The sequence below is a fragment of the Festucalex cinctus genome, chromosome 9 (assembly GCF_051991245.1).
Source record: "Festucalex cinctus isolate MCC-2025b chromosome 9, RoL_Fcin_1.0, whole genome shotgun sequence".
NCBI lineage: Eukaryota > Metazoa > Chordata > Actinopteri > Syngnathiformes > Syngnathidae > Festucalex > Festucalex cinctus.
This window is the reverse complement of record NC_135419.1, coordinates 12,925,707-12,942,560: the sequence shown is the minus strand read 5'-3', so window position 1 is coordinate 12,942,560 and position 16,854 is coordinate 12,925,707. Positions and strand designations below refer to the sequence as shown.

The following is a 16,854-nucleotide window of genomic DNA, read 5'->3' as shown; positions in this document are numbered from 1 at the left end:
CAGTGCACTTTTCCTGGTCGGAGGTCGGGAAAGTCCGACTTCTCGCGTTACTTGAATACAGCATGACTGTTGGGAACGTCACTGTGACGTGAGCGCAATCTTTGAGCCTTTCAGCGTTCCGTACTTTAGAGGCGGTCGATAGCGACTTTGTGATACATGTACAGTATATTAAATGTCGTATTTTTGTGTGGATAATTGATCAGTTAGTTCCACAATTGCCCACGTAAGCACGTCGTTTTGAAAAAGATGGAAGACGATAATCGACTTAAAAAGGTAAGCGCTAATTGAAAGTATGTTACAGCGGGGAACATCCAGCATTAGCATTAGGATTAGCATTGGCATTAGCGGCTAGCTAACGCTAAGCACGCTCGCCCAGTTAAACGTTTTGTGAAAATAATTTGTCGCACATTAAGTACTTCTGAATCAACTATATTTTCTATTTGTGTTTGACTTTCACGAATTTCAATGTAAAACAGCGCTTAAAACGTAATTAATCATTCAAGAGGAAACTACATTTTGTTGTTTATCAAACCAAGCGCCTCAATATTAAGTATAATGTTTAGCGATTTGTTAAAACTGAACACCTGCGTTTTGCTGGCATAATTTTTCTAAATGTCATTTATGTTTTTAGAGATCTCATCGAGAAGATGAAGATTCTGGGCCCGAGGGGTCGGAGGATGAAGATTATGTTCCTTACGTTCCTGTTAAAATCCGAAAGCAACAAATGGTATGTTGTCGCCCCTTATAAAGTGGGTGTTGAGTTAATTTCACATTTGTCCTAGAAGTTGAAATGAAAAGTTATCCTTTCAGTCACATAACACATCTTTTGCTCACCACACAGGTGCAGAAAATGTTGCGATTGCGTGGTAAAGCAGTGGGTGAAGAGCACAGGGACAGTGGGGAGGAACAGAGGGATGAAGACGAAGGACTTGGTCCACGTTCAAACGTCAGTCTCCTTGACCAGCATCAGCATCTCAAGGAAAAAGCAGAAGGTTTCTATTTCAAGCGATTCCTTCTGGAATTCAAAGTTTCAATATTTATTTTAGTTTTTAATTAACCATTATTTTGTTTTGAATTAACAGCACGCAAAGAGTCAGCCAAGGAGAAACAATTGAAAGAGGAAGAGAAGATTTTAGAAAGTGTTGCGGAGGGCAGAGGTAAAAACAACAACAAAAATGCACCGTACTGTATTAAATTCAAGCCATTCATAAAGCTAATGTCGGGAACTGTCCAATTTTTCTGTCAGCTCTGATGTCTGTGAAGGAAATGGCCAAGGGTATCATTTATGATGATCCAATTAAAACAAGGTGGGATCATTTTACTATACAGTTAGCAATTTAATAACATTTCTGGCCTACATTACATAACCTGATGGTTCTTTGTAGCTGGAAGGCTCCGCGGTATGTCCTCCATATGCCAGAGACACGAAATGAACGCGTCAGGAAGAAGTTTCACATTCTGGTTGATGGAGATGGCATCCCTCCTCCGATCAAAACCTTCAGGGAGATGAAGCTTCCTTCAGGTTCAACTGCTTAATGCTTAACCTTCACCCCCTCGACCAACGCGTATAGACACTCACCTTGGTCTTTCTATGTGAACATACCTGAGATATGTCTGCTAACAATTATGTCGTGTTTGCAGCGATTCTAAAAGGATTGAAGAAGAAGGGAATTGTACATCCAACGCCAATTCAAATTCAAGGAATCCCAACAGTGTAAGTGAAGTATGCACATGTATACAGTATATTTGTATTAGGTGTTTTATTTTACCAAAATTAAAATGCTCACCTTTATTTATGTAATTAGCGTAGAAGTATAGCAAACAGCAAAATTGCTTACAATTTTTAATGTGTAAACAAATGTCGATTCAATATTTTATATTGTATCTGCCACTTTATGACAATACAGTGATAATTGTTGTCCCTCTATGCATGATATAAAATGTTCATACAATTTAATCTGTACTTTCAGTCTATCAGGTCGTGATATGATCGGCATTGCCTTCACTGGCTCAGGCAAAACCTTGGTCTTCACTTTGCCCATCATCATGTTCGCCTTGGAGCAGGAGAAGCGGCTGCCTTTCTTTAAAAGAGAGGGACCCTATGGACTCATCATCTGTCCTTCAGTAAGTCATGACTGAAGACTTTTTTTAAATGTATTTATTTAATGACATTATTTGCAGCACCCTAACTATGCACAATCTTGAAACCTAAAATGATAGAGGTTATCAGCATGTTGTTCTTCAACAACTCAACAAACCGTGATTTGCCTTTGCACCAGAGAGAGCTGGCCCGACAGACGCACGGCATCATCGAATATTACAGCAAGCTGCTGGAGGAGGAGGGAGCCCCTCAGATGCGAACGGCCCTCTGCATTGGAGGGATGTCCGTTAAGGAGCAAATGGAAGTTGTGAAACAGTAAGTTAAGGTCAAAATTGGAATACATAAGAAGCAGCAGCTCATTTATTTGATTTAGAACCAGCAATCAAACTGCCTTATTTTCACAAATTGTGGCTTTTTTTTTTTTTTTAAGCTCAACTCCAGATAAGGGAGGCCTTTATTTGTAATGAATTACATTTGTGAACTAATATTATGTGTCTTGCATTGATGTGATCGATTAATTCAGTGATTGTTTTTCCTGATCCACTAGAGGGCGATCACATACCACCCTTTGTTGATCACTTTTCTGGTGCAGTTTTTTCAGTGATGTACCCCCTGTGAAATATTTTTTCAGCCAAGTACCCCCTAACCAGCGCAAAGCATTTCTGATTTGGGGGGGAATTAAAACCGAGTGCTGTGCCATCATTGTCTGATATATTATTAAACTTTGGAACTCTATTTGTATGTATGGGGTCTTTTGAACTATTTGAAAATAAAAAGATATCACATAAAAAAATACACAATTTGATTATTAATACAGATTTGTGCAAATACATATTAACATGAAGTGTCATCTTTTGGGATCATAGTGAAAGCGGTCAAAAGAAATATTTAACTGAATTTTAAATAAAAGTTTTCAATTTCAAGTGATTGACATGCGATTGTAGGCGGCATATAACAAGTTGGGTCAAACCATTCTTGTATGGGGGAAATGCTGGATTTTTAGGACACTGAAATTCAATTGCCTACTGAATATAAAATTCAAAAAATGTTTTCCGCTTGCAGTGGTGTGCACATGATGGTCGCCACTCCCGGGCGTCTCATGGACTTGTTACAGAAGAAGATGGTGAGTCTGGACATCTGTCGCTACCTGGCCCTGGATGAAGCTGACAGGATGATTGACATGGGCTTTGAGGAGGACATCAGGACCATTTTTTCTTATTTTAAGGTAAAGACTGAACGATTTTGAAAAATGAATTAAATGTGATGTTTTTTTTCCCCCCCTCAATATTCTTTCTTTGTACTTTGGCCCCAAACTTTTGTGGCTCATCTTTGTACTTTTTTGCAAAATCCAGTCCGCAGTACAGTATGCAGAAGAGGAGCAGTGTTGTCATGGTTTTTTTGGGGTTTTTTTTTGTTCTCATCTAGGGACAAAGGCAAACCCTGCTTTTCAGTGCCACCATGCCCAAGAAGATCCAGAATTTCGCCAAGAGTGCTTTGGTCAAACCCATCACCATTAACGTAGGCAGAGCGGGTGCTGCCAGCTTGGATGTCATCCAGGTACATCCGACAATCTGCATTCAGTTGCCGAACACTTCCTGATGTAAAAGTCGACTGGCTGTTTGTGTGCAAATGAACAGGAAGTGGAATACGTCAAAGAGGAGGCGAAGATGGTGTATCTGCTCGAGTGTCTCCAGAAAACAACACCTCCCGTCGGTACTTTTTTAGTCATCAAAATCTGACACGCATGCGCAAAATGCATTTGTGAGAGCATTTTTTTTTTTTGTCTTCCCCAAAGGTGTTGATATTTGCTGAGAAAAAGGCTGACGTGGATGCTATCCATGAGTATCTGCTGCTGAAAGGTGTGGAAGCGGTGGCCATTCATGGAGGAAAAGGTGCAGCCTCTATTAGGTTCAATACATCCATACACTTATCCTCAACGCAGACGATCATTTACACTTATATTCACAATTATGGACAATTTAGCCTGTCTGTGTTGCCTGTAGTTCCTCATCATAATCACTAGATGTCATCATTTTCACAGAGCGCAAATTGAGTCCAATTATTCCTCCATCGTCCTTTAATACATGTGGTTCTTTAATTTAACAGGGATGGACCGATTATCGGGTGGGCCAATATTCAGCATTTTGACGAATATCGGCATCAGCTATTTTGAAGACTTATACGGCCGTTAATAGATGGGGAAGAAAATCAGGGAACTAATTATTAAAATTTTCATAGATGCGTCTGTCTCTGGGAACTTCTCTCCCTTGTTTGAAAATAAAACTAGATAAGTAAAATTTTAATACTTCAGATATTTTGAAAAAACCCCACAACTTTATTTACTGTAGCAAACAATAGGGAGCTATTTACTTACATTTTTATTTCACTTTTGAAGACGTGTTACTGCCCCCTGAAGATTCCTGAAATTTTTGTTAATTTGACGAACATTTTTTTTTTAAACGTCAATATTTTATGACCTTTAAACGTTGTTCAATATTTTTTTATTTTATTTTTTTTATGCCAATAATTTCCCTTTTTTGTGAAAATCAATATTGGCTCCAAATATCGGTTATCAGTGGCCTTGACTATTAATAATCTATCAGTATCGGCCCTGAAAAAAAACAAAAAACAAAAACAAAAACGGTTTATCGGTCTCTTGATCTTTAATTTCACACTTGATGCATGGCAGGCACTATTTATCTGTTAAAAAGTAAAATTTCCACACAATAATAATAACGTAATTCTCTCTCCCCCCCCAGATCAGGAGGAAAGAACGAAAGCCATCGAAGCATTTAAGGAAGGAAAGAAGGACGTCCTAGTCGCCACAGATGTGGCCTCCAAAGGTTTGGATTTCCCGGCCATCCAGCACGTCGTCAACTACGACATGCCTGAGGAGATTGAAAACTATGGTGAGTCAATATTATGTGTGTTTACGACGGCGCTGGCTCGCTTCTTATAATGGTTCCGCTGTGAGTACCTTCACACCAGCTTCATCAGTCTTGTGAAGTGGAGAAATAAATCTTAATCAGTCGGGGTTTTATGCATTTATTTATTCTTTTTATCTTTTTATTTTGTTTGTATAAATTGCTCAATAGTCTTATTTTGTCATTGACTGTTTTAATGAGCTTGTAACCTGGGTATGAAAGGTATAAGCATATTTTTTTATTTAGTTTTTTGTTTGTTTGGTTATTTTTGAACATTTATAAAATAACAATAGTGGACCCGAGGACTCTCTGTACCTTAAAACACTTCCAGTTGGTGTTTGGTAAGTAATTTTTGGCATTATATGTGAACAAACAGCAAATTATAGGTTAAATCTGGACATTTCTTTAATTAACCTACTGGAGAAATTGCAGAAGAGATTTTTAAATATTCAGTAAACATGAAAAATGTATCGGAAGTCACAGTCATTATCCATTACTGTGTGACGGCCATGTCGCTTGCACAGAGAGCAAGCAGCTTAAATTGTATATCAACATGAAAGGACTCCAAAATGTCCATTAAGAAATTGCTTGGATGTATATCACATTTTTAGCAGTCAACTATCAGACCATATTTCACTCTTGATTTCCTTTTCCCGTTTCTGCTTGGACTTGATCAGCATTCCAAAAAATCTTTGCAGTGATTGTGAATGTGCCCTTAAAATACATTTATTTCAGTCCACAGAATTGGAAGAACAGGGCGGTCTGGACAGACTGGTATCGCCACAACGTTCATCAATAAAGGCTGTGGTGAGGAACTGCATGAACAACAAAAACACACATCATAGCTGGACTAAGTGCAATTTCTGGAGAAAATGCTGAGATTTGAATGCTAAGCGTTTGAATGCATGTGGAATGCTTATGAAGTAAATTGAGAGATAAATTATGAAATGATGAACCTCCTGGTTACTGGACAATGAACTTTACCAACTGTGCAACCAAGCAGTATCAGACACATGGTAATGACGGTTAAGTTTAGTTATATGTGCAGAAGTGGGCATGGAAAGTGATACTTAGAAAAGGTTAATTGTCTCTCCCATTGATAATGAATGGGGAAAAATTGATATTAAATGTTAAATTGTGCAAATACTGTAAGTAATGTGGAATCAGATGATATATACCCTAGGAGGCATGCATTTTTGAAGCTAGTTGAAATTTGAACGGTGTAAATTGGAAGTATTATGTGGGAGTTGTTACGCGGCAAAAAAAAAGTGTGGAGAATAAAAAAAATCACAATAACATATGTGGGAATGTTCAGCATTCCCACAATTATCTCTTATCATGGTCCACAATTAGTCATACCCTAGTCAAATTTGATTTAAAATGAATTCTTGTTAAATGAGTATCTTCTCACTGGAAGTAAGACAAACTGATCAAAAGATCATCAATGTTTTCATATCCTGACAAAAAGTTTCAGGTTAAAAACGATTCATGCTTTTTCCTAATCCAGGCAGATGCAGTGTTTTAAATTTGCAGTTGATTACATTATTCTCTAAGCTACCAATGTAATATATTTCCTCAAGGTCAGGGATATAAGTTTAAAAAAAAAGAGCAAACAAAGAAAATAGTTTTCATTAATAATATTAATATGTCTAGTACAGTTTTTTTTGTTTTGTTTTTTACTTTTTTTTTTTTTTGCCACTTACCTCGCAGATGAGTCTGTGTTGATGGATCTGAAGGCCCTGCTTATTGAAGCCAAGCAGAAGGTTCCTCCGGTTCTTCAGGTTCTCCAGTCGGGAGACGAAACAATGCTGGACATCGGAGGTGAGTCACTCAACAAATATCCAATAAAAATCTTCATTTGTCTATGTTTACTCTAAAAAAAATGTTCTTGTGGTCTTTCATAGGGGAGAGGGGTTGTACATTTTGCGGTGGTCTTGGTCATCGTATTACGGACTGTCCCAAGTTGGAGGCAATGCAGACCAAGCAAGTCACCAACATCGGGCGGAAGGACTATCTGGCTCACAGCTCAATGGACTTCTAAGTTTCTGTGTGGTATCATTCAAACTCGAGCTCTGCAGGCCAATTATGAACATCATCAGAACACTGATGAGCATCAGCACACTGTAACATTTTGATACAAATTGTAAATAAATGTCTTTTTGGAAAAAAAAAAAAGAAAAAGAATGATGTACTGTTGAATAAACCTTCTCTTCTGTAACAGTTTTGGCCTGCTGATATACCAAGAACAGTTGCATCTGACAGTCATGTCGAAAACCTAATTTGAACGTTTGACTTTCATTGTGCAGCGACGTCAAAGCTGACAAGCACGGACGTCATCTGCAAGGAAGGAATGATGTCACCTTTCCGAATATAAGGACAGTGCCTTTCTGGAAAATCTACATTTCAGAACGAGTCAGCCTCATTTAAATATGGATGTGTGCTTAGTGGGCGCCGGGAGGTTATTTTTACAGTTAGTTTAAATACAATAAATACTTTAAATACCATAAAAATGAGTCCAAACAAACTCAATTTCCATACTGTAGTCATGGGTGGGCAAACTGCAGCTTGACCACTTAACAAAGGTTTTTCATGTTTAGAATTTCAATTTCTTCATGTTCTCTGTCCAGTTTGTTTACCTATCTTTAACCAATTATTTACTAAAATAAATACAAAAATGTTGTGTGAAATGGTTTTATAAATGTTTTATTTTTTATTTCCAATAAATTAAATTATTTAATGCAGTGCTTCTAAAAAAAAAACATTTTTTGATCTGAAATTTTGATCAGATAGGTTTCTATCTATGCACCAAACTTTCTAATGCGAGTTAATATTTGACAAAAATCATTGCATGAAATGAACATTTTAAAAACAAATGCCTACTAATAAGGTTATCAACTTTTATGAGTGATTTGAAATGAAATATTTGGATTTCATGAAAACAATTATCCTCTTGTGATTAGACTACAAGGAACTAATTTTACAACACATTTATTATTGTGTTTGTATTAAATATAGATAAGCGCAAGACCAGTACAACCATGCCTCCATTAAGGTGGGGAAGATAGAGTAGATAGCACATTGCGGAAGCTCTAACTCCTGTTATGTGACTTCTCCAATTCTTCTGCTTGCACAAGCGCTGCACTTTCTTGCATCTTACTTCTTTCAAAGCCATAAAGCGGCGATAAGAAGGTGGAGTGCTCACTGTCATATTTACCATGCTGCCGTGTTTGCAGAGAGATCCTGGTGAATCGCAAGAAGGGGGTTTCGAGAGGGTAAACGGATTGACCGTGAAGGATAATGATCTTTACTGGAAATGGAAAAACTGGTAAGAGCTTTCTCATCATGATGGCTGATGAGTGCCAGTACAAAAATCATGGCTGATGATGTCGCTGTCAAGTCACTAAGGATGCGATGGTGATGATGATAAAGTTGAGAGTACAACCCAAAATCCTATTCCTAGCATGACATAACAGTGTTGTCTCCATCATAAGTCTAATACTTATTTTTATTTTTTTTATTTTTTTCAAAAAAGTAGCTATGCATCGTCAAAAGTATTATATATTTTGTGATATTATACGAATAAAGTTGTACTTTGAAAATTTGACGACTTGTTAAAATTTGACTTCATCATACAAAATAAGTCTTGTTAAAATTATGACGTTTTTTTTTTTCTTGGATAAAAACTGTTCTTCTCATATTTGGCCATTGGGGGCAGTATAATACAGTCACAGACAGAGCCATAGAGTATGGCCAACTCGGTTTCAGCAGGGTAACGAGATGGCGTACGTATGTCATGTGACCAGCATTTGACCAATCACAATGTAGAGTACTAAACTGTGATTGGTCAACTGCTGGTCACATGACATGGACCCCATCTTGTTACCATGCTGAAACCGAGTTGACCAAGCTTAACTTATGGCTCTGGTCAGACAAACAAAGGCTTTCACGACTTCCTGCATGTGACTCGGTAAGTGCAGTAATAGTCATTTTTGCACAGGACAAAGAATATAAAGACAACAGTTAAGCGTTTATGTTCAAATATATGTTGCCTAACACTTTATTATTCCAACACAATGCTATTTTAATAGCTATGGTGTGTCCTGTTATGTGTTAGCATGAAGCTAGCGGATGAAAATGAAAATATGCAGCTGTTTTAAACCCAATATGTTTAATTCTCTTTTTAATACAGTAAATTGACCTAATGTGTCAATAAATAGCTTGAAGGTTTTTTTTTTTTTTTTTTTTAACTGATGTTGTCAATCTACTTCTGCTTGTGAATTGAGTTGAGAATGAACACACTTTCAGTTGTGCCTTAGCATTACAGTATTACATTTTCAAAGGTTTAACTTTGTACTGGATCAGATTTTGCCGGCGTGCGTCCCTCGTGTTGTGATGGTAGAATTTACAGAAACCTTCTGAAAGCAACATCCAGGAGCAAAACTTTCAGCTCTCAGTGCATTATAAATACGTGCACTCAGCACAAACACAATTTCAGCAACAGCTACGGCCAATAATTTATTCAGAGCTGGTTTGGACACATCTATTTATTTTCTTTCCTAATGGATTACACGTCAGCTAGAAAATACAGACACATGAGGTAATTTGTAGAAAGCAAGCAATTTTCAGAGGGCTTCGCCTCAAAATATTCCATTTTGCTGATGCGTTTGTGCTTTGGCCTCAGAGAATGTCCCATTTACTAGACATAAGTAGAAACCGAGATTAAAAGGTGAAGAACACTACACAAATATTGCAGACAATACATTACAATGAAAATGTCATATTTTGCATTTGGTCAGGTGGTTACAAATCAAGGTTTGTTATTGTTGTGACTTGTAAGAGGTTTACGTTAAGTAATCCTGAACCCCAATGTTTATTTGACACATTTTACATCATCCACCATTTGTGGACTCCTAACTGTACTTGAAATCTCAACACAGGCCAAATTGCTCCTTCAATATTACTGAAATCATGACATTTTTTTGGCATGAGGTCAAACACCTGAGTGCTGACTCGTCAATGGCAGTAAAGTTACAGTAAGACTGGTGCTTACAATGCCAAATAAATCAAGAAGAGCTGTCTACTAGTACTATTTTTTTTATTTTTTATTTTATTTTATTTTTTTTAAATAAATCTATTGAATTTTCACACTTTTAAAGTAAAGCATTTGGGGTCGGGGCACTATCTGGCTGGCGGGCTAGCTGTCTGGATAGCTAGCTGCTAATTGTTTAGCTAGCTAGTTATCTGCCTAGCCAGCTAGCTATGTATGTAGCTATCTAGCTAGCAAGCAAGTTTAATGTCTTTGCAGACCTCTAATCTGGTTAAAATAGGGATTTTTTTTTCTTCTCTCTTTTTCTTTTTTCTTTCTTTTCTCTTTCTTTCTTTGGGTGCCCTGTACCTCTATAATAGTATGCTGTTATTAAGTTGCCTTTTTGTTGTATAATTGTTATTGTTGTTGTTTAAACTTGCACTACTTTTAATTTGATTTGTATGTACATTGCTGATTGTGCACGTTGTTCAATTAAGCAAAAAAGAAAAAGCTAGCTAGCAAGCAATCTTTCTAGCTAGCTAGCTATTAGTCACGCTAGCTAGCTAGCTAAGCTATCTGTTTAGCTAGCTATTTAGATGTAGCTAGCTGGCTATCTTTCTATTTAATCTATATGTCTGTTGGGGAGCTTCTTTTTTTCTTTTTTGTTCATTTGGCATTCTTGTTCTGATTAAAAGTCATAGATTAAAAGGTACTCACCACTTACACAGTATTTAAGCCCTCCACTCTCAAGTCATTGCTGTTAGTCAAGTAACTTGGAGAAGTACTTTTTAGTTTTACTTGAGTCATTATTCTCAAATACAGTTGAATTGTTGATGTTTTGAAATTTGAACAACTTGGAACTAAGGCCGGACCATTAATCGAATTCAAATAGACATCGCAATCTAGTAGAATGTAATTTTTAAATGGCAAAAGCTGCAATTTGGAGAAATAGTAAATGGACTGACCGGCTTTTTATGTAGAGTTTTAACTACACCATATAAGTTTGTATTAATTGATGGTTCATTTGGCTTTATTTAGCATTAGCGTAACCTATGATCAAAACATTTATGTATAATAAATATGATATTGTTTGTTGTAATACACTTTATTGCTTAGGTTTGAATTAAAAAAAAATACATGCTAAGAGGACTTAAAAAAAAAAATGTAATTTTTTAATCACAGTCACAATATTGGGGGTGCATCCCAATCAAATTATTGTTCAAAATCATTCATCCCTCCTTGTAAGTCAATCAGTGTGACGGAACAGCTCAAGCTTGACTTAATTGGTTTGAAGCAAGCCACCACAGTGTTAGGAGAGTTCACCTTCCAAGCTCAACATATCCAGTCATGCTTGCGTGAAAACCAATCCCCATGTCCTGCAGCCAGCTATACGAGGCTCCCACAGAAGGTCATTACCTGACCATATTCCATTTCTCCTACTGATCACAACCAGCCGACCTGTTGATGATGCGCAGGGAGGCTCAGGAAGGTCCTCTTTAATGACGCCTCTGTAGTATTTGCAAAGCCGCTTTCTCTTGTTAAGGCAAACAGCAGAGGCGAGGATGAGGGGCACATTGTTCAGAGACGAGATAATGTCACGGATGACAAGCTTTATTACGACCATCTAGAAAAAAAAGGTCAGCAGCCTGAAATAGAGAGAACCTGTGGCCATGGTAGTCTCCATTGGCATGTCAGCAAGTTTCCTGAACGACATCAAGAAGATGGAGCAGGAAGAAGAGGACTTCATCAGCTCCTCCGCTGACGTCGCCCCCCCTGCAGGGGTCTGGGCCAATTTGACACACAGGCGGGCAGAAAGCACTTCTAAGGGACTGGAAAAGTTCCAAGTACCTCTCTCTTTCAGAGAGGCCGTTTCCATTTGTTCTCCCGATAGGCTATTAGCGGAGTAGCAAGAGCCACTTTAACTGTGACAGATAACCATACAGCATCATTAGCTTTATTAGAGTCTCACTCTTTATTTGCTTTCTTTTACTTGGAGAGTCTGTTTGTAGCTTGCACATGTGTGCTTATAATTTGGCCACAAAAGTGGGGTCAGATTTAAAAATATTTCTAAAAAATGTTATCTTTGTAAGAGAACCAACTTTGCTTGAGTTGAAATGGACACCAAAATGCCTCATTGCAAGGCAGTAGAATCATAAAGAGACCTTTTAAAAAGCATGCATGAGACAATATTAAGTTGCACTGAACATTATTGAACCACATTGTAATGACATTACGGGTCAATTAGTGGAGCTCAGAGTTTAAACCAAACATGGTGAAGCTGTGTTTAGATGTTATGCTGCACATTAATGGAATAAGCTGCCAACAGAATGTCAAGTCAACCCTGAGTTTTTTTCCCTAATACATGTACCTTTTAAAATTGTTAAATTAATTTATGGTCTTTTAGAGTAGTAATATTAGAAGTCTATGTTTATTTGAATGTGTTTAGATGTCAATGTATGGCATATGTTCATTATGTAAATCTATAAATCTAAGTTATTATTATGAAAGTTATTTATATTAAATATCAGGACTATGAAGCAATGCAGAACAGGCTGAAACATGTGATAGTTTACTTACACAAAATCTGTGCAACTCCCCTCAATCCACTTTTATGGCCGAAACACAATTTGTCACAATAAATCAATATACTTGGACATTTTTATTTCCGGACTTAAAAAGTGCTTACAGAATGTAGCTCCATATTCTTTTTATTGTAGCAAAAAAAAAAAAAACTTCATAAATCCTGTGTTATACATAAATACCAAAATAATGCTTTTTTCCCTCCGCAAAATGTAGAAAATAATCACATTATTGATGGTTATAAGCTCATGTAAAGTGCAATCTGAGAGTTCATTGTGACCATAAAAAGATTCTACCAAACTATCACTTCTTAACCTTTTCACTACCTGAGCAATCACCACTTCAAACTTGTCCTGCACCCTGAATGAGACGAGTCTGTACATTTTCAGCAGTTGCATGTATTTAAAAATAAACACAACAACAATTAAATAACTAACTTTTACTTCCTGTTTTTCTCCATTGGGCCTCTTATACTTTTTTTTTTTTTCCATCATCTCAACCATTTGAAGGCATATTTTCAAAACTATTAACTAAAAAAATACAAACTTTTGTGGCAGAATTTTCTAACTTATTGTTCGTGGTACTCCCAGTGATGTGATTTAACGTCCTCCACTTTGGCTCTCTTCTACGTCACTAAGATGAGACGATTCTCCATCACTCCAGTGGCATGAGTTGCTTTTATGAAGCCCGCTTTTAGGCCCCACTATGATGAGATGTGAGGAGGAGGAGTCCCTCCGCTCTGTCCGCGGGTTCTCATGCTCCGGCATGCGAGTGTGCATCACGTTCCTCCTGCAGTGTTTGTCCGCGGAGGCCGGATGCTGCTGGACCATCCCGGCCAGGAGCTCCGACAGCTCGGTGATGTAAATCTGCGCCATTTGGAGGGTGTCGAACTTGGACAGCTTCTTCTCGTTCTCCAGCGACGGGATGACGCTCCTCAGCTCGTCGAAGGCTTTGTTGAGGCCGTGCATCCTCCTCCTCTCCCGGGCGTTGGCGGCCACCCGCCGGTGTCTGTGCGGGCCGCAGTGGGGCGGCGCCCCGGCCGCCTCCGTCGGGATCCCCGCGGCGGTCACGCTGCCCGGCATCTCTGGCGCAAGGTGCTCAGGCGCGTCTGTTCTCGTGGAGAAGACGCGCTGCAGGGAGTTGGGGCAAATCCAGTTTTTGTGCTCATCCACGTGCTGAGTCCAGATTGCGAGCTCTGTTTTGGTGCTCATGGTGAAGTGCTCACAAGTTGTTTGCACTGTAACATGCATGCAACAATTTATAGAACTGGCCCCCCTCCCAAGTTCTTCCAACCCCTCTCCCACCCCCTTAGTGTCACTGACTCTTGACAGGTCTGCAGCAGCCAACCCCCTCTGAGCCTGTCACAGCAATTGCACAAAGCGTCCCTCTCTTTTTTTGTCATCCATTGTGCATTATTTGTAACTCTATCACTACCTTATTATTAACTCCACGCAGAAGGTAGGCTATATGAATCATTTAACAGCGTGCCCTTAGAGAAATACTGCTAACTACAAACATACAATTGGCAGCCCTGCTTTAAATCAATCAACAAATGCACCAATCAGAATTCATTTATGATTAAATTAAGTTATTTGTTATGTATGGAAGTGTATTGCATGCTCTTGAAGAAAAAAAAAAAGTACTTAGTTTATGGGTTTTGAATTATTATTTTGTAGTTTCTGTTTTTTTTTTAGAGTATTTTTTTCTGTTTTTTGACTTTTTCTGTTATTTTTTTTAAAATATATGTTATTTTTCAAAATATCTTTCTGGTTTTCTCAATTTCTTCCCCCTTTTTAAAAATAAAATAAAATATATATATATATATATATATATATATATATATATATATATATGGGTTTTTTTTACAAGTATTTGATTTTTCTGAAAATTTTACCTGTTTTTCACATCCCTCCCCAGAAAACCTTGTTTTTCAGGATTTTTTTTCCCCAGCATAATTTTTTTTTTCCTTTTTTCCTCAATATATTTTTTTAATTCTGTTTTTTTTTTTTTTTCCACATCTCTCCCCAGAAAACCCTGTTTTTCAGGATTTACTTTTTATATTTTTGGAATATTTTTTTAGAGAATAATATTTTTGCGTTTTTCCTTAATACTGTATATTTTTTTAACTTTGTATTTTAACTCCTGTATTTCAGATGAACTACCACCCCCCGCCCTCTGTTTTTTATTTATTTATTTTTTATTTTTTTATGGGGGGTTTCGAGAATCTTTTTTTTCCGATTTTTCCTGTTTTTTTTTTGGGGGGGGGGGGGGGGTTTACTCACATTTTTTCCGTGAATATTTTTGGGGAGATGAATTATTCATAAAATATATATATTTTTTAAATGGTTGGAATCTGAAAAAAAAAACAAAAACAAAAAAACAACGGGAAAAATGCTTCCAAAAAGACAAACATGTTTAGAATCACAGGGAAAAAAACTACATTATATAAAGCAGATATATATTCTGAAAAACTGAAAATATTTTTTTTTAAATACAAAACAAGCAAGTCCTATAAAGTACTCAGCGAAATATACCCCACTGCCCCGCTTCCCTATGCCAAGTCAATGCAATATGCTTTTGTAATTGTCAACCCAATTGTTAAAAAGGGCGTTCGTGGCAAACACCTCAGAGTGTCGACTGAGTGTCTTCAGAAGGTTGGAACAATGACTGGGAGAGCCACAGAAAGGCATAGAATTGACATTGTTGCACATTTTTATGGATCAAACACAAGGACATTTGAACTGAAAGTGTGAGCAATTGGAAATGTGCATTTGAAAGTTTGAAAAGGTCAATTCAATCATTTTGGGTTATCCTGAAATTTCATCCGAAATTCTAATATCCCTAACTTTTTGCAAACAATTAAACAAATGGAGGGAGAAAGAAGTATAAAAGGAGCTCCCTTAGCGGAACATTTGGAGAATGCTTATCTAAATGGCAACCCAATAGGGAAAAACTTGGAAGTTGAATTGCCAAGTGCCTGTCATGGCAGTTTGTGGAAAATAGATTTGGATGCATTTCTCATGCTTGTTAATTGGCCTTCAAGGCGGGTTTGTTCTCAAACAAATTGTAAACACTATTTGCAGAAGAATAATAAAAGGAACAGGTGGAAGGCAAAGGGCCCAGACACACCTGTCTGTGGCAAAGCCAAGATAACTGATAAGGAAAGCCATTTATGGGTCATTAAATACATCATATGTACACCCTTAGCGTACTGTACAGACTTAACGGGTGAATTACATTTTAATACAGTATATGTACAAATGTTTCTGAAAATCAGCAAATGCACCAATCACACTTCAGATTCATTTGATATTAAATTAAAAAAGTTGTCATCTATATGGTGCATTCACTTGAGAGAGAAAAAAAACAGCTTTTCTGAGTAGTTTATTGGCTTTGAATTATTATTATTATTATTATTACTATTATTATTATTATTATAGTTTCTGTTTTTCAGAGTATTTTTTTTTTCTGTTGCATGACTTTTCATTTTTTTTAATGATTCTTTTCGGGTTTTCAGATTGTTTTTGTGAATTTCTGAAATTCTTCCCTTTTTATTTTTATATTTGATTTTTATGAAAAAAAAAACTTATCACTGTTTTTTCAGATTTTTAAAAATGATTTTCCTGAATATTTTTTTTTCTCTTTAAAAAATAAATAAAATATATATATATATATATTATATATATATAAATGGATGGCCATTTTCTTGACCGCTTATTCCTCACAAGGGTCGCGGGGAGCGCTGGCGCCTATCTCAGCTGGCTCTGGGCAGTAGGCAGGGGACACCATTGGACTGGTTGCCAGCCAACACACATATACATATATATATATATATATATATATATATATATATATATATATATATATTAGGGGTGTGAATTGCCTAGTACCTGACGATTCGATTCGTATCACGATTCACAGGTCACGATTCGATTCGATACCGATTAATCCCGATACGAATTTATAAGTCGATTGTTGCGATTTTTTTTCATTCAAATTTAAAAAATACTAATCAGTAAGCTTGTAGAGTGTAAGATTTATATGAAAATGTATTATTTATTTATCTGAAATTTCAGTCTTATAGAGGTTGTAATCTGTTTCATGTTTGAACAGCATTAAAATAAAAAATATTCAGGCTTAATGTTCCGTTCATATAACATTCTTCCATGCTCAAGGTGTGAATCCTAACCCGAAGTCAGACGTTTTGTTGAATATTCTTCCAT

General features: G+C 36.9%; 2 protein-coding genes across 2 annotated transcripts; one reads left to right on the top strand and one right to left on the bottom strand.

The window, feature by feature from the left end:
- Positions 1-45: 45 nt before the first annotated feature.
- Positions 46-7,243, top strand: ddx41 (DEAD (Asp-Glu-Ala-Asp) box polypeptide 41). Its single transcript, XM_077531964.1, has 17 exons — positions 46-273; positions 632-727; positions 842-992; positions 1,083-1,157; positions 1,247-1,307; positions 1,386-1,522; positions 1,642-1,714; positions 1,971-2,124; positions 2,280-2,416; positions 3,164-3,326; positions 3,527-3,658; positions 3,739-3,810; positions 3,897-3,993; positions 4,861-5,010; positions 5,761-5,832; positions 6,736-6,846; positions 6,930-7,243. The coding sequence occupies exons 1-17, from the start codon at positions 247-249 to the stop codon at positions 7,064-7,066; spliced, it is 1,845 nt and encodes a 614-aa protein (XP_077388090.1). The 5' UTR covers positions 46-246; the 3' UTR covers positions 7,067-7,243.
- Positions 7,244-13,230: 5,987 nt separating this feature from the next.
- atoh1b (atonal bHLH transcription factor 1b) lies at positions 13,231-13,842 on the bottom strand. Its single transcript, XM_077532859.1, has one exon. It carries the CDS (start codon positions 13,840-13,842, stop codon positions 13,231-13,233), a length of 612 nt encoding a protein of 203 aa, XP_077388985.1.
- Between the last annotated feature and the right edge of the window lie 3,012 nt (positions 13,843-16,854).

Bases quoted from the DNA above. Each gene is read 5' to 3' on its own strand.
- ddx41 (XM_077531964.1), top strand. From the start codon at position 247: ATGGAAGACGATAATCGACTTAAAAAG. The intron at 2,125-2,279 runs GTAAGTCATGAC...CCTTTGCACCAG, and splicing joins GACTCATCATCTGTCCTTCA to AGAGAGCTGGCCCGACAGAC. The intron at 3,994-4,860 runs GTGCAGCCTCTA...CTCCCCCCCCAG, and splicing joins GGCCATTCATGGAGGAAAAG to ATCAGGAGGAAAGAACGAAA.
- atoh1b (XM_077532859.1), bottom strand. From the start codon at position 13,842: ATGAGCACCAAAACAGAGCTCGCAATCTGGACTCAGCACGTGGATGAG.